An 18,582-nucleotide genomic window follows, 5' to 3' on the forward strand; every position below is an offset into this window, starting at 1 on the left:
ATAGCTCCATAGAAACTGTGAACAATAGGGTGAAATCGGTTAAAGTTTTTTTATTTTTTTAGGATATTTCGCACAGTATATAAGCTATTGACTTTTCAAATCGTATTTTTTTATGCATACCTCGATCAGAGTCAAATCGTGTGCCGATCGGAAGTCTATATGCTATAGCTCCCATAGGAACAATCGGATATACCTTGCCAGAATTGATGATATTTCGCGCAGTGTAAAAGCTATTGAAATGCATCTTTCCAAATCTTAGTTTTTTATGCATACCTTGATCAGGGCAAAAGCGCGGGCTGATCGTACGACTACATCCTATAGCTCCCATAGGAACAATAGGGTGACATCGGTCCAAATTTGATGTTTTTCAGACTATTTCGCGCAGTGTATAAGCTATTGAAATAAATTTTTTCAAATCGTATTTTTCTATGCATTCCTTGATCATGGCAAAAGCGCGTGGTGATCGGACATCTATGTCTTATAGCTCCCATAGGAACAATAGGGTGAAATCTGTCCAAATTTAATGTTTTTTTTAGAATATTTCGCGCAGTGTATAAGCTATTGACACACAATACATTTTTCCAAGTCCTATTTATTTACGCATACCTTGATCAGGATAAAAGCGCCAATAGGACGTCTATATCTTATAGTTTCCGTAGGAAAAATTGTTAAGGGCTTCGAAAATATCCCTTTTTTCCTATTTGTATATGACATTTTTGCAGTATAAAAGCTATTGACCTGAAACTATGCAATTAATCTAATTTATTTATGCATACCTTGCTCAGGGCAAAAGTTGTTGCCAATCAACAACCGATTTTTAAAAATGAAATTGATTGCGTATAGCTAATCTTTTTATACTTTTGCAGAGGGTATTATAATTTTTGTCAGAAGTTTGTAACGCAGTGAAGGAGACGTTTCCGACCCCATAAAGTATATATATTCTTGATCAGGATCAAAAGGGTCGTCGATATAGCCATGTCCGTCTGTCCGTCTGTCCGTCCGTCCGTCTGTCCATCGGTTTCAGTACCGTTTGCGAGCTCAGTTTAAAAGCTAACGGTCTGAAACTTTCACAATCATCCTAAAACATGCCCCGATCGGATGTCTTATATACAATAGTTCCCATGGGAACAATCGGATATAACTTGCAAGAATAGAAGATATTTTGCGCAGTATAAAAGCTATTGACAAAAATCTTTCCAAATCTTATTTTTGTATGCATACCTTGTTCAGGGTAAAAGCGCGTGACGATCGGACGTCTATATCATATAGCTCTCATAGGAACAATAGGGTGAAATCGGTTAAAATGATTTTTAGGATATTTCGCGCAGTATATAAGCTATTGACATGAATCTTTCCAAATCGTATTTTTTTATACATACCTTGATCAGGGTAAAAGCGCGTGACGATCGTACGTCTATATCCTATAGCTCTCATAGGAACAATGGGGTGAAATCGGTTAAAATTGAATGATTTTTAGGATATTTCGCGCAGTATATAAGCTATTGACATGAATCTTTCCAAATCGTATTTTTTTATACATACCTTTATCAGGGTAAAAGCGCGGACCGATCGGACGTCTATATCTTATAGCTTCCGTAGTAAAAATTGTTAAAGGCTGCGAAAATATCCCTGTTTATACCCTTGCAGAGGGTATTATAATTTCAGTCAAAAGTTTGCAACGCAGTGAAGGAATCATTTCCGACCCTATAAAGTATACATATTCTTGATCAGCATCACCAGGAGAGTCGATCTAGCCATGTCCGTCTGTCCGTCCGTCTGGCCCGAGCCAGATCGGGCGACTATATCCTATAGCGGCCATATAACTGAACGATCGCAAATGCCATAACTTTGGTGGTTTGGGATTTTTTTGGGATTTGTTATTGGTTTTATTTTTGGGCAACCAATATAATTTACAGAATATTCTGCAAGGGTATATCAACTTCGGCTCCGGCCGAAGTTAGCTTTCCTTTCTTGTTTTCTATTTTTATATGTCATTTTTATACCCTTGCAGAGGGTATTATAATTTCAGTCATAAGTTTGCAATGCAGTGAAGGAGACATTTCCGACCCTATAAAGTTATATATTCTTCATCAGAATCACCAGGAGAGTCGATCTAGTCATGTCCGTCTGTCCGTCCGTCTGTCCGTCCGTCTGTCCGTCCGTCTTGTCCGTCCGTCCGTCTGTCCGTCCGTCTGTCCGTCCGTCTGTCCGTCCGTCTGTCCGTCCGTCTGTCCGTCCGTCTGTCCGTCCGTCTGTCCGTCCGTCTGTCCGTCCGTCTGTCCGTCCGTCTGTCCGTCCGTCTGTCCGTCCGTCCGTCTGTCCGTCCGTCTGTCCGTCCGTTCGTCCGTCTGTCCGTCCGTCTGTCCGTCCGTCTGTCCGTCCGTCTGTCCGTTTCCACGCTAACTACTAGTCCCTCAGTTTTAAAGCTATCTGCTTTAAACTTTCCCAAAAGTTGTCTTTTTGTTGCAGGCAGTATATAAGTCGTATCGAGCCGGATCGGCCGACTATATCCTAGCTGCCATATAACTGAACGATTGGAAATGCCATAACTTTGGTGTTTTTAAAGTTAGGAAGTTGGGACTTTTTATGAGTATTTAGAATCATATGAATAATTTTGGAGAATATAATTTACAGAGTATTCTGCAAGGGTATATCAACTTCGGCTCCGCCCGAAGCTAGCTTTCCTTACTTGTTTTTTTTATATTTTTCTCCAAAGAAATCAATGACCCTGTTTAAAAAATGCTATTTTTTCTGAGATTAATAAGTTTTACCTTAGTGTACAAGCGATAAAATTTAATTCGGTTTTTATGTTTTTTTTTTTAAGATGCCTTAGTTTTTAAATGTTCAGAAACTTCACAAAATCATTATTTACATATAATAGAATACATTATCATTTCTATCTGCGAAATAATGAGACTGGGTTTGCCCCACCGCGCATACTGATTGAAATATTTCAAATAATATTTAAATTATCCGTTGAGATTTTAATTTAAAAATTTTGTTCTAATTTTAATTTTTTTGTTCTTAAATGTCCAAAAAAATTTTCACTTGTCACTTAACTACTTTTTTCTTTTACTAGTACCGAACCGAGTCCCTATTAAAAATCGACTGCCTGCTGGGTTGCATTTGACTAATCATCAAACCTCGGCTCAAAAGATTTATTGTCAATTTTGTGAAAGAGATTTTGAGATTCTAAAGAGAGTCAGAAAATAGGAGATCCATTTTTTAATTATATTGCGAAATTCAATAAGGTGTTTATTCATTAAAATTGGGCTTAAATCGTCCCGGTTCATTTGAGGATGCTGTGATAGATTGCAAATGGTTGGTCAATTCGACTAAAATGTTTTCCTCGGTTTGTTTTTCATTATCAGGCTTAATTTCATTTTGCCTTTGCCGTGATTTTAAAATTAGATAAATTAATAATATTAAATCATTATGATCAAATAATTTAATATTAACCAAAATAATATTAAAGCCAGTGGAATTCTGGTCTGCTTAATTTTGATAAATGGACTTACAATATTTATATAATATTATCAAAAGAAAGTTCAGAATCGTTTGATAAAATATAATTAGAAATTTAAAAATTGTTAAACTTCCGAGCTGTTATGTAATCTTATATTTTATTTTCAATATTTGTATATTATTAATTACGGCCGTACCATTGAAAGTTAAATGAATGTCCCATTTAGAAGAGTTTCGTTAACAATATTTTGACCGCTTTTAAGAATGGCACCATCTTGTATATTTGTTTAGTTTTTTTCTTATTTTGTTACTTGCGTTTTTTTTTGTCATTAAGCAGATGAGTAAAACATGATTCATGCTGACTTAAATTACAGTAAAATGAGTCATTTCAAAATATTTATTTCTACATTTAGCGATATGGTTATTAATTATTAATTTTCCATCTTTTTGTGAAACGGGTCTTAATATATGTATGTAGCAACGATCCCTAATTTTTGGGTACTTAATATATATTATTATTAATTCATCACGTAGCGTGATTTTGAATTCAGATATATCCATTAAGTCAAAAATTACTATTATGTTCATGTTTATAAATTTCATCAATGTCACTATTATTTAAAATTTTAATGTTAAAAACATCGATTTTGGCAAGTGTAATAGTATCTATTAGATTTTGAATATCAAGTGTTAATAACATTAATTTAATTTCCTAATGGCAATTCTTGATCTGAGGAAGTTGATTTTAGAACATCAGATAGGCTTTTATTTCTGAAAATAATTTGGAGTTTCTAATATATTGGTTGTTATTATTTCGACCAAGGCATTAATTATACCCGTTACTCGTAGAGTAAAAGGGTATATTGTATTCGTGCAAAAGTATGTAACAGGTAGAAGGAAGCGTTTCCGACCCTATAAAGTATATATATTCTTGTTAAGGATCACTAGCCGAGTCGATCTAGCCATGTCCGTCTGTCCGTCTCTCCGTCTGTCCGTCTGTCTGTCCGTCTGTCTGTCTGTCCGTATGAACGCTGAGATCTCGGAAACTATAAAAGCTAGAAGATTGGCATTTTGCATGTAGATTTTAGGAGTTCCTACGCAGCGCACGTTTGTTTCAAAATAGTGCCACGCCCCCTCTGACGCCCACAAGCCACAAGCTGTGGCCACAGTTTTGATGCTATTATGAAAATTTTAATTGATATGTATTTGTTTCGTCAATAAATATCGATTGGCCTAATAAAAGTTTGCCATGCCCACTCTAACGCCCAAAAACCCAGTAAACGCTTAAGCCTGGCTAGCGCCTACATTTCCGTCTTTCATGGCGCCATGTAACGGATGACTTTGGAACAGCTGGCCAAGGTGCTCAACAGAGTCAACGCTAATTCTCGATAAGGATTTCTATTAAAGGAAGTTGCGATGGTTTTCATTTGTCAATACCGAACTATATCCCAAGAACTATGCAAATCAAATCAAGGTAGCCTAATTGGAGGTCTGAGTCAAACAATGGCGTATGTGTATATGTATGTAAGCATAAACATTTGTATGTATTTACAGCGGCGAAAAACATACAAGAAGGCATATTTATATTAAGTTGTTTAGCTGAGTAACGGGTATCTAATAGTCGAGGCACTCGACTATAGCGTTCTCTCTTGTTTTATTTTGAACTGCAATGATATCTGTTTAGGCCAGTGGCCCACTGCATCGGGGCTGTTCACTGAGCTCTCCGAGCTTTCGCTCTCGCCCCTCTTGCGCTCCCTCGCTCGCTTCTCGCAACGTCCGCGCTCCAGAGTGCGAGCTTCGGGTTTCGCATCCCAACTCCTCGGACGGCCGCTGCCGATCTCCCGCTTTCGCTTCAGCGGAGTAAAGCGGGCGGGAGCGCGGCTTTAGTTTTAATTAGTCTCATGTATGCAGCTGAATAAAGCACACTGAATTACACCACGACGCCCCCGACTTCTTCATTTTTTCGTCTTTCTTTGCGTTTGCGCCGTGGGAATTATTTCTGCCAACCAAATCTTTTTGTGGAAGGATCGCCCCCCTACAACATCTTTGGTCCTTTCGAGCCGGATAAGGATATCCTTCTGCCATTCGACCAGCAGCTCCTGTGATTTTTCCGCAAAAAAGATAAGTACGAGCATTTTCCGACTCCCTCTCGCTGCCGGTCTTTAGCAGTGGTTCGAACATTGAATTTCGTTCACACTGCAGTAAGATCAATTTTTTTCGTGACAACTCCAAGTCCGAGTTTTCCCGACACAACGGCAGTCGAGAAATGTAACATTCCTTCAATTTCAAAAAATTTTCTATCCGTCTCCGCTTTGTGTGCGTCGCCATACTCCTTGCCGTTTTCCTTTTCGTTCCATGTTGTACATCAACTTGCCAACGGTCAAGGCATATGTGCATCCAGACATACACATACACGCGCGTGACAACTTGTGTACATAGTGCAGTGCAATTCTGCCTCCAAAAAAATATACGACAAAAAGTGAAATTGTGTGGTGGAAAATAAAAAGGCATAACTAATATCAGCCACTCGGTGTGAACTAATTTCGGGAGTTTCCCTGTTCGCCGTACAACCCGCCGCTGTCGAGATATTTTTTTGTCTTGTGTTTTTTTCTCTCCACATAATTTCATCTGTTCCGTCACTTCAAATACAGTCCACTCTTCGACGCTCTACTGTACCGATATACACTTACCCATAAACGCATGCATGCCCAGATCAACATAGAACTATTTTCTGCCTCCACATACAGGAACATACACATATCCATAAACGCATGCATGCCCATATCTACATAAATATATTTTCTGCCTCCACATACAGGAACATAAAATAAAATAAATTCAAATCCACACGGGTGCGACCGTGATAGTTTTTTCTCCAAATTGCCGCAATTAACCGCCCCAACGGCTGTGTTATTATTGTTGCTGATTTTTTTTCCCTTCTGTCTCTCTCCCGCGCCCTCACGCATGCACTGCGCTGCCGACGGCATAACCCAGTGAACATTTCTCCCGAACCAAAGCCAAGGTTTTTTAATTCCACCGTTCCGGCTCCGCAAAAAATATAAGTATTTATAATTATAATTATTATTTAATTATAAAAATTATTAATTCATAATTATAATTACTATTTAATTATAAATATTATTTAATTATTTCCGGCAAAGTAATTAATTTATTTAATGGATTAATTGATTTATTTTTATTGCGTTTTTCCGGATTTTTTTGCGATCAAAGATATTTTCCAAACCAAAAAAAAATAAATAAATAACTAAATACAATAAAATTATTTAGCACCAATAACTAAGGTAAAAATTAAAATAAACAAAAAAAACAGAAGTCAACAAAGGGAGTAACAAGATATACAAATATATAAACAATCAATACAGTTTCATCGATTTCCAAATATTTTCTTCCGATTCTTCTCGTTGTTTATGCCACTGTGCTTTTTACTCCGCACAAATTAAGAGTGTGACCGTTCTCTGTGGCTTTCTTTTCTTTTGCGTGCGTTCATTTGCAGCGACGACCAACTCGTTGGCGACTCAGATCGCGCCGAGAGCTTAACGGTGAATATCCTCACGTTCTGAACGAAACGCCCCTTGCTCAGGTCAGTCGACAAGAGCTGATCCGCAAAGTTCGAGTCCGAGAATGCCCACGGGAGACGACAAGAAACCGAGGTCGATCCCATCTATCCGTTTGGACAGGTCCCGATCCGCGTCTCCGCGGCCGTCTCAATTAACACCAAAGCGACGAGTCCGTCGAGACTATCTCCGGTCCCCCGTCAAGGCTTTCTCGGTCGGTGTCCAAGATGGCTCAAACTGCGATAGACATCGCCCTCAAAAAGTTTATTGCCACAAGCGGATATTCATACTCCGAACGCCGCTGAACCAGAACGACTTTCCCCTGGCATGTGCCAAGTCCATCGGGACCAAATCCGGGCCTTGTGGGAAAAGGTGGAGAAGAGCTATGAAAGTCGCTCCGATCTTCTTTCCGCGTTCACCGACAGTACGGCCACCTCGACAGTGCTTGAATCCAAGTACAGTTACTGCTACTCCGTATATTCGAGATGTTTGGTCCAACTTCAGGACATAATAGACAAGGCTGCCTCCCAGCCCATTCAGGTTGCTGTCAGTGTTCCAACACCGCAGTCTACGGGCTGTCGTTTGCCACCAGTCGACACCGAAGTTTTCGCTGGTGATTACCTGCGTTGGCCCACCTTCAGAGATCTTTTTACCGCGATATACATATACAACTCGCGTCTTACACCGGTAGAGAAGTTGTTCCACCTATTGTCCAAAACAAGTGGCGATGCGCACGCCATTGTTTCCAAAGCCCCGCTGACCAACGAAGGGTTTATCTCCGCGTGGCGAAGCCTCACCGACCGCTTCGAAAATCGGCGGTTATTAGTCAATAGCCAGTTGAAAATCCTGTTCAACATTCAGGCAGTACCCCAAGAGTCAGGAGCCGCTCTGAAAGAGCTGCAAGGCACAATCCAAAGTTGCCTGACAGCCTTAGAGATGTCCTCTTTTCAAGTCGAGACTTGGGATTGTCTCCTGGTTTACATGGTTTCTTTAAAGCTTCCCAAAATCACGCTTTCGATGTGGGAGCAATCCATTCACAACAAGGCTGAGATTCCAACATGGAATGAGTTAGACTCGTTCTTGACAGAGCGTCATCGCACTCTGGAGGCTATCGATGATATCAGGCCTAGCAGTTCGGGTCAGGTTCCGCCAAGGTCGACACCTGCGAGCGCCCCAGCGCGTAGGCTTAATTCCTACGAGGCCAGAGTGACTCCAGCCCCAAGAGGGTGCGATCTCTGCTCCAGAGAGAATCATCCTGTTCGCTTATGTCCGCGCTTCCTTGAGATGGATGTAAATGGTCGCTCCGACTACATTAAGAAAAAGCAGCTTTGCCTGAACTGTTTTGCACGAGGGCACCTGCAACGGGATTGCACTAGCGCCCATAGCTGCTTCACGTTCCACAGCCGTCATCACACCCTCCTGCACCGCGGTAATCCATTCGCGGCCGCTCCAAGTCCGTCTGCGCCATCCAGGTCTCGACCCGCGCCTACTACAAGAAGCACGAGCCCCACAGAGGATCATTCTGATGTGCAAGTGTGCTTCGCTTCCGGCTCAAGAGCCGTCTTACTGGGCACAGCCCTCATTAACATTTGCCATTTAGGGTGCAATTTCCAGGCGCGAGCCCTAATCGATTCTGGTTCCGAGGCAACCTTTATTACGGAGAGACTTTTCAACCTCGTCAAACTTCCCTTCAAAACTATCCAGGCCCAAGTCTCTGGTCTTAATCAAACCGTTGCCGCTCAGTCCACGAAACTCTGTCATTTTTCTATTCGATCGCCTTCCAGACCCGGGCTGCATTTAGAAACTTCCGCAGCTGGCCGGGAATCTGCCTTCGTATCCAGTCCCTCGAGATCTTCTTAAGGGAATTCCTGACATCCCCCTTGCAGATCCCAAGTTCTTCGAGAGCTCCCAAATCGATGTCTTGATAGGAGCCGACATTCTTCCGTCCATCCTCCTCGGCAACGCCAAGGCTAACATTTTCACTTCTCGGCCAGGAAACCATTTTTGGATGGGTGTTGACAGGCCCCATATCTCCAGCGGCCCCCGCAATTTGTCCGCCTTCTCCACTCGAGTTACCTGCGGACTCGACGACTCGTTGGATCATCTCCTTACCAAATTCTGGGAGGTGGAGGAAGTGCCCACACAGATAGTCCCCGAGTCTGATTCCGTCTGTGAACACAATTTTGTCCAGACTACAAGAAGGGGCAATCGTGGCAAATACGTTGTGATGCTCCCCTTGCGCGATCCCGAGCATAATGGTTCCGAGCTCGCATCTTCACGATCCTTTACTCTGGCTCAATTTCTGCGTAACGAGCAGCGCCTAAAAAGAGATCCTCCCCTGAAGGCCCGGTATCACTCTGTATTCCAAGAATACCTCGACTTAGGTCACATGGCCGAGGTCCCTTTGACGAGCAGTTCCGCCACGTACTACCTTCCACATCACGCCGTTCTTAAGCCCGAGAGCACAACCACTAAAGTGCGGGTGGTTTTCAACGCCTCTAGCCCTTCCGCAAACGGGACCAGTCTGAATGACATACTTTACGCGGGCCCGGTCTTAACAATCCGACCTCACGATTCAAATCCTGAAGTGGCGATACTTTAGGTTCGTTTTCAACGCCGACATCGAGAAGATGTATCGGCAAATTTAGGTAGACCCCCAGCATACTCCCTTGCAGCGTATTCTATTCCGCAATTCCGATGGGGAAATCCGCGACTACGAGTTGAAGACAGTCACCTTCGGGGTCAATTGTGCCCCGTTCCTAGCGATCCGTGTCCTGCAACAGTTCGCCGACGACGAAGAGTCGAGGTATCCGCAGGCGAGTCGGATCATCCGACAGTACATGTACGTCGACGACGTACTCGCGGGGGCAGACTCCAAAACCGAAGCGCAAGCGGCTATCCGCGAGCTCCAGGGGGCCCTGGATTCAGCAGGATTCCCCCTTAGAAAATGGACATCCAATAGCAAGGCGATTTTGGGCAACATCCAGAGTGACCATCTCCATCGCGCGGACTTCCTTGAAATCGACTCAGAGAGCACGGCTAAAACTCTCGGAGTGCGGTGGAAGGCGACGTCTGACGAGTTTTTCTTCATTCCGCCCGAACTGACCCTGGGTTCAACGTTCACAAAGCGTCAAGTCCTATCCCAAATCGCCAAACTATTTGATCCAGCGGGTTGGCTCGCCCCCTTCATAGTCCGGGCAAAGATGTTCATGCAGGACATTTGGCTCCAAAATCTAGGATGGGACGATGCCATCCCTCGAGATTTTTGCCAAAGATGGATTGACTTCCTGGAAAATTACTAAGCTCTTGATCAGATCCACATTCCCCGATGGGTGGCTTTCCGACCACATTTGAAAATTGAGCATCATGGGTTCTGCGACGCCTCGCAGAAGGCGTACGGCGCAGCCATTTACGTCCGAGTTGAGGCTGGGTCCGCGGTAATGGTGAACTTGCTCACGGCAAAGACTCGGGTGGCCCCAGTAAAAACGGTGTCGCTCCCGCGGCTCGAGTTGTCCGGAGCCTTGTTATTGTCCGAAATGGCCAACGCCGTTCTTCCGAAGATGCCCGGGCTGGCGTCCGCCCTGCACTGTTGGACGGACTCTACGATTGTTCTCGCCTGGTTGCATAAGCCAACGTGCCACTGGACAACGTTCGTGGCAAATCGTGTGACCAAGATCACCAAGCTCACCGAGGTGGAGAAATGGGCACACGTCCGCTCCGAGCATAACCCGAGCATAACCCCCGTCAAGTTCAGTCGGACAATGGGAAGACCTTTGTGGGTGCGGCTGCCCTACTCTTCCGCGAGTTTCTCCAACCTCTCAAGGAAGCTGTGACAGGTGCCTATAGTCACCAGCAGCTGCTCTGGAAATTCATTCCTCCGGGAGCACCCCACATGGGAGGCTTGTGGGAAGCAGGCGTTAGGAGCTTCAAGCTTCTAAAAGTCTACGGCGACGCGAAAATATAAGTTCGAAGAGCTGTCCACGCTTCTAGCTAGGATCGAAGCATGCCTGAATTCGCGCCCGCTCGCGCCGATGTCCGAAGACCCCACTGACCTGTTGGCACTTACGCCTGGGCATTTTCTTGTTGGAGGGCCCCTCCTCGCCATGGTCGAACCCGAGATAAAGGGGGACACCACATCTGTTATAAACCGCTGGCAGCACCTGAAGGCTCTTCATCAACAATTTCGTCTGCGATGGAAGGAGGAGTACCTCAAGGAACTCCATAAGCGGAATAAGTGGCGAACCCCTACAAGAAATCTCCGTGCCGGGGACATGGTGGTAGTCAAGGAAGACAACCTTCTGTCCAATGAGTGGCGATTAGGCAGAATTGACGCGGTGTTTCCAGGATCCGATGGCCATGTTCGTGTGGTCGACATCCGCACTGCACGGGGACTCATTAAGCGTCCCAAAGCGAAGGTCGACCCTTCACTCCGGTGTTTCAATGCATCACTCCGATTCGTAGCGTCAATTAATAGTTCCAACCCGTAGTTCCAATTCGCAGTTCTTATCACTACTGATCCAAATTTGTATTTTTTGTCCTCTTCCGCCAATCAGATTTCACACGATGTCTCCACCTCCGCGCAGCGCCATCGCATTGGAACACAGACGAACTCGAGGTATGCAATCCTACCGTTGCCGAGTCTGTAGCGGGATCCATCCACTTCGGAGGTGTCGTCGGTTCCTCCGTCTGAGTGCCGAGAAGAGGCTCCGGGCTGTCCTTGCCAACCGGTACTGCCACCGATGTTTGGCCCACGAGCACTCCGACGGAGCGTGTCGGTGAGGTGATCGCTGCAAATCGTGCGGCCAGGATCACCACACTCTCCTTCATCTCTCGGAACCACGGATGGCATCACGGCAGCACGCCGGTCGCAGAGATCCGTTGCCACTCCTCAACACTCCTCAGCCGCTCCTCGGCCCTCGTCCGCCACTCCACGGCACCCTTCAGCTGTCCTCGGCCCTCGTCCGCCACTCCACGCCAGTCTTCAGCCGCTCCTCGGCCCTCGTCCGCCACTCCACGGCATTCTCCAACCGCTCTTCGGCCCTCATCCGTCACCCCACGGCACTCATCCGAACTCCGCGGCAATTTTCTGCTACTCGTCGGGGTGCCACGCAGCCCGCGGTCGCCGCTCCGTCCCTAACGTCCCTCCTACAGCGGCACAGCGTCAACCTCCTACCGACGGCTTTGGTGCGTTTAGAGACCGGGAGTCGAGTCTTCGACACTGCGGCGCTCATTGACCCGTGCACGCCTATGAGCTGCATCGACGCTTCGCTAGCGTCGAGTTTCCGCTTGCCGACCACCAACGTGGGAGGCGAACAAGTCTGTTCGGCAACCGTGGGGTCAAGAATCGACAGCGCTGTCCGGCTCGACGCAATTTTTAAAATAGAGCCTCACGTGCGCATCCGCACTCCAATCCGGGAGCTGAGCGACGCGGTAAGGACCCACTTCCGGGACATTACGCTGGCTGATGAGCGGTTTTATCTCCCCTCGACGATCTCCATCATCCTGGGCGCAGATTTGTATCCGAGCGTGATGCGGCCGGGCTTCCTGAAAATTCAGGACGGACTGCCAGTAGCCTAGAGCACCGTATTTGGGTGGGTCGTGTCCGGAGCCTGCCACCAGCCGTGAAAAGAGCAACCAGACTATGTTGCAACCCTAGTAGTTGCAAGGGGGGGGCGGAATGTTTAGGCCAGTGGCCCACTGCATCGGGGCTGTTCACTGAGCTCTCCGAGCTTTCGCTCTCGCCCCTCTTGCGCTCCCTCGCTCGCTTCTCGCAACGTCCGCGCTCCAGAGTGCGAGCTTCGGGTTTCGCATCCGAACTCCTCGGACGGCCGCTGCCGATCTCTCGCTCTCGCTTCAGCGGAGTAAAGCGGGCGGGACCGCGGTTTTAGTTATACCCGTTACTCGTAGAGTAAAAGGGTATATTGTATTCGTGCAAAAGTAGAAGGTAGAAGGAAGCGTTTCCGACCCTATCAAGTATATATATTCTTGTTCAGGATCACTAGCCGAGTCGAACTAGCCATGTCCGTCTGTCTGTCCGTCTGTCCGTCTGTCTGTCCGTCTGTCTGTCCGTATGAACGCTGAGATCTCGGAAACCATAAAAGCTAGAAGATTGGCATTTTGCATGTAGATTTGAGGAGTTCCTACGCAGCGCAAGTTTGTTTCAAAATGGTGCCACGCCCCCTCTGACGCCCATAAGCCACAAGCTGTGGCCACAGTTTTGATGCTATTATGAAAATTTGAATTGATATGTATTTGTTTCGTCAATAAATAGCGATTGGCCTAATAAAAGTTTGCCACGCCCACTCTAACGCCCAAAAACCCATTAAACGCTTTAGCTTTAGCCCTTTCGCCTTTATGGCGCTCTAACGGATGACTTTGAAAAGACAAAGGAAAATTTTCATTTGTTTTCATTTGTCAATACCGAACTATATCCCAAGAACTATGCAAATCAAATCAAGTTAGCCAAATTGGAGGTCTGAGTCAAACAATGGCGTATGTGTGTATTTATGTAAGCATATACATATGTATGTATTTACATTGTACTCAGTTGCAATTGCCCGGCAAAGATAACTCCTTTCAAAAAAGCTATTCGCTATACCCGTTACTCGTGTTGTGCAAACATTTAGACTTTAATATACATAATACTATTTAAGAATGTATGTGTTTAGCCAATATAAGTATGTATGTTTAATATTTCTAGTCAATTTATTACAAGAAGGCATATTTATATTAAGTTGTTTAGCTGAGTAACGGGTATCTAATAGTCGAGGCACTCGACTATAGAGTTCTCTCTTGTTTTAATATTTTATTGTCCATTTTTTAAACGAATTATCTGAAATATTTTCAAAGATTTTTTCACACAGTGCCATTAGTTGGCTGATTTTGTATATACCGGCTTCTTTTTCAAGCCTTTGTAAAATTGACCTAAATCAAATGTACCATTGGTATATAGATCGCTAACATTTATTCTTGCAATAATTTTTTTCCCATGCTTAAAATAGCATTTGATATCATTTAAATGCAAGGTCACCACTTTCTTTACTTCGTCGTTGTTAAGGACGTCGTATATTTTGGGCATAGAAGCTTTTTCAAGACACTGCCTAGGCAGCTGTGCTTGATTTTTCCCTGCGCAGGGTTTATTCTGTCTGTACTGATTTCTTGTAGTGACTTGTAAAATTTGCTTTTATATGTTTTTTCGTTCTTTGATGGTTATTCTAGATAACGTATCAGCAACGTAATTGTCCTTTCCCTTAAGATACCCAATTGTAAATTCGTATTCTTCCAAATCTAGTCTTATTCTTGTTAATTTAGAGTTTGGATTAACCATAGAAAAGAGGAATGTTAATGGTCTATGGTCTGTTTTAACTAGGAAATGTCGCCCATAAACGTAAGGTCTGAAATGGTTAATTGCCCAATGTATTGCTAGTAGTTCATGTTCCGTTGTGCTTTTATTGGATTCTCCTTTAGTAAATGATCTCGATGCATAAGATACAGGAAGCTGTATGCCATTATGTGCTTGTGTAAGGACTGCTCCGCAAGCTTGCTTACTTGCGTCCGTGATTATGCAAAATTCTTTAGAAAAATCGGGGTATTGAAGTAGTGTTGGACTCATTAATTTTTTCTTTAAGTAATCAAAAGCACTTTGGCACTCTGGTGTCCATTCGAATTTAACACCTTTTTTGCATAATTTAGTTATGTGACGGGAATAATCTGCAAAGTTTTGAATGAATCGACGATAATAATTGCAAAATGCAACAAATCTGCGGGCGCTATCCGCGTACGTGGGGACTGGGTACTTTTCAATGACTTCATATTTTTTGTCATCTGGCATTATACCTTGATCTGTACACTTGTGATCAAGAACGGTCACTTCTTTCATGAAAAATGAGCATTTCTCTGGATGTAGTTTAAGATTATTTTTTCTGCAAAGTTCAAAGACGTTTGTTAAGTTTTTCAACATATGATTTTCTGAACATCCTATATCTATTAGGTCGTCCATGTAGAGGAATGCTTGGGATGGCTCCAAGCTGGAAAATGCAATTGTCATCATACGCTGGAAAGAATTTGGGGCTATTTTTAAACCATAAGGTAATCGTGTAAAACGATAAGAGCCATAGCTCGTTGAAAATGAAGTTATATTTCTGGACGATTCCTCTAATTCAATTTGGTGGAATCAGGACATAAGATCTAAACAAGAGAAATACTTTGCCCGGCCCAATTGATCAAGTATGTCATCGATTCTAGGTAGTGGAAATTTGTCTGCTAAAAGTTTTTTATTAATTTGAGTCAGGTAATGATTTTTTGGAACAAGTAACAGAGGGCTATTATATTCTGATACTGAGGGCTCTACTATTTTATTTTTTATAAGTTTGTCCACTTCCTTTGTTATTTCCTCTTTATGACATTGTGGACTTCTATAGTTTTTTATATATACGGGTTCATCATCTTTTACTCTTAAATTTTGCTTGTAGAAATTATTAGTAGATATCGGTTCGGTTTCGAGACCGAATATGTCACTATATTTTGAACAAAGATTTGTTAAGACATTTTTAAATTGAGTCGGAAAATTTTGTTTTAGCTTATTGATGACTTTTTCGTTTCTATTTGTGCCATTTAAATTGACAATATTATAGTTGTCGATAGATTCGTGTTTAATGTTCTTAAGGTTTACTATTTTGTTCTCATTTGTAGTGTTTAAAATTCGGACGAATGTGGTTTGGGGATCTGAAATTGTATTTCCTATGAATATACCATCTTCAATTTCTTGATTTGGTATTAGAAGGGTTTTATTACTTTCGGTTAAATTTATTTTTCTAATTACTTCGGAGCGTGCTGGTATAATTATTTCGTTAGTTTCTATATAATGAATGATTGTTATTTTTATCGGAAATTTTAAATTATCAGGTCTTAAAATGAAAAGGTCATTATCTTGATTGAAGTCCAATATACAATTAAATTTCTTTATGAAGTCTATTCCAATTATTCCGTCTACCGGTATTGAAAGGGAACTATAAGAAAGTTATGTGGTTTTATATAATTGCTTGTTCTTAATTCAATAAATGATATTCCTATTGTTGTTATTGAGCCTTTGCCTATTCCTGATATTTGTATAATGTTATTGAAGTCCGTATCAATGAAGTTGTCGGAATTTTCTTTAATGAGAGAAATATCCGCTCCGGTGTCTATCAAAAAGGTGAGTGATTTTTGTGTAAGTTCATGTTTTACTTTTACGAATATATTTAAATTAAGAGTAATAGAGTGAACTTTGTTGTTTTTATACCCTTGCAGAGGGTATTCTAATTTTGGTCAAAAGGGTGTAACGCAGTGAAGGAGACATCTCCGACCCTATAAAGTATATAAATTCTTGATCAGGATCGCGTCCTGAGTAGATATAAGCATGTCCGTCTGTCTGTTTCTAAGCGAACTAGTCTCTCAGTTTTAAAGATATCGAATTGAAACTTTGCACACACCCTTCAGTCCTTTGCACGCAGTATTAAGTTAGGAAGTTCGGATTTTCTATGGGTTTTTTTTTGGCCAATCAATTCGAACTACCAAATTTCATAAGGATCGGCCGACTATATCCTATAGCTGCCATATAACTGAACGATTGGAAATGCCATAACTTTGGTGTTTTTAAAGTTAGGAAGTTGGGATTTTTTATGAGTGTCATCATATAATAATTTTGGAGAATATAATTTACAGAATATTCTGCAAGGGTATATCAACTTCGGCTCCACCCGAAGCCAACTTTCCCTTCTTATTATATATAAAACACATTATTTTGCCATAACTTTTCAATAAGCTTTTATTTAGACCAAAGTGACTCTCTTCTTGAGGTTCTAATTTTTTGTTGGATGGTAAGTATGAAAATTTTATTAATGACGCAGGGCTTCCCGAATCTATTAGGCACTCTGTAATAATGGGCTGGTTAGTGTTTTCAATACTACAAATTTTGAATAATCTTACATATTTGTTATCAACCTTCTTCTTGTTCTGGATGGTAAGAATGAAAATTTTATTAATGACGCAGGGCTTCCCGAATCTATTAGGCACTCTGTAATAATGGGCTGGTTAGTGTTTTCAATACTACAAATTTTGAATAATCTTACATATTTGTTATCAACCTTCTTCTTGTTCTGGTGACATTCAGTCAAACTGTGATCTTCTGCGCCACAACCATAGCATGATCCAGGCGGCCTAATCGGCTTGGTGCATTTTCTCTTCCAGTGCTCCTTTGCGTTGCAGTTGAAACAACGCGTTTCTCTGCTTGCTGAACCCTTCTTCGATGTTGACACTTTGGTTGCTCTCGCCCTTCTCGGCAGCATGATGTCCGCAAAAGCTCGAAACATGCGTTCCGTGCCTTCGAAACATTGAAGCTTGGTCTGTGTACGTAAGCTTAGAGCTGGAATGCCCTCCACGAGTCCGTCCAGTAGTTCGTTCTCCTCCATGCTGACATCTCGAGCAAGTCTGCATTTTTCCTCGAAGTAGACAGTGAATTTTTCAGTTGACGACCAAATTCGTGCCCCAAACTTGCGCCTCAATGTAGGTTTGATTCGATACCCCCGAAAGCTAGCTGCAGTGGTTCCAGCAGCTCATATGTGGGCTTCACGAACCGCCCTTCATCTGCATGCAGCCACTGCAACGCACTGTTCTTCAACTTGCTGATCAGCAAGATACGTCGTTGCATGTCTGAAAGGCTATAGCCGTTAAGTTGCCTCATTGAGCGATCCATGATCGAACATCCACTTTATCCATCAGCATTTCCTTAGCCATGTTGAATCCCGGTGACGAAAAACCACCATTCTCCGACGCTATTTCGTCATAACCGACGCTGCCGACGCCTCTGCCACTGCCACTGCCTCTGTCGCCATCGCCTTCTCTGCCACCGCTTTCTCTCCCGCCGCCGTCTCTCCCGCTGCCGTTTCTGCCGCCGCCGTCTCGGTCGCCGCTGTCTCCGCCGCCGTTATTTCGTTGCATCGCGATTGCGTCTCCTCTGCCTGCGCTGTTTTGCCCCTGCGCTTTTTCGCCTCCTCTGCCACCGTTGTCTCGACGCATCGCATTTTCGTATCCACTGCCTCCGTTGTTTCGGTTGCCGCCAACGCTGTCAAAATGATAGTTTACCTTCTCCAGCATTTCCTGAGCTTTCACAATTTCGAATCGCAGATTTCCCAAGGTCTCAGCGCCAACTTCTAGCTCACAGCGATTTTCCTCGTCACTTTCTGATTCTGCTAGCTCCATTGTTTCACGCTCCTTTTCTACAGTGTTCTCAAGCGCGCTTCCGCGAATTTCATAAGGATCGCCCGAGCAAAAAGTTCCGTTTTAGTGCCCTTCGTCGAGAGATTTAGGAGCTCCATCCACCTTTTTAACTGAGAACTTATCAATCCCACTTTTGAGATTGTACAAGGAATAAACACGGTCTCTTTATTTAACTTTAATTTATTACACATGTTCTACTTGGTTCTTAGTTCGATCGGGACTCAGCTTCTCTGCTCGCAGGCAGCTCTCTCTGGCGCTCTCTCTTGAGAGAGAGGGATAGCACCTC

General features: G+C 43.3%; 1 protein-coding gene across 1 annotated transcript; it reads right to left on the minus strand.

Moving 5' to 3' along the window:
* Positions 1–17,756: 17,756 nt before the first annotated feature.
* Positions 17,757–18,278, minus strand: LOC123037478 (glycine-rich cell wall structural protein 1.0-like). The gene has a single exon (XM_044458377.1). It carries the CDS (start codon positions 18,276–18,278, stop codon positions 17,757–17,759), a length of 522 nt encoding a protein of 173 aa, XP_044314312.1.
* Between the last annotated feature and the right edge of the window lie 304 nt (positions 18,279–18,582).

This window comes from Drosophila rhopaloa, unplaced genomic scaffold (genome assembly GCF_018152115.1).
Source record: "Drosophila rhopaloa isolate 14029-0021.01 unplaced genomic scaffold, ASM1815211v1 contig_165, whole genome shotgun sequence".
NCBI classification, from domain to species: Eukaryota; Metazoa; Arthropoda; class Insecta; order Diptera; family Drosophilidae; genus Drosophila; species Drosophila rhopaloa.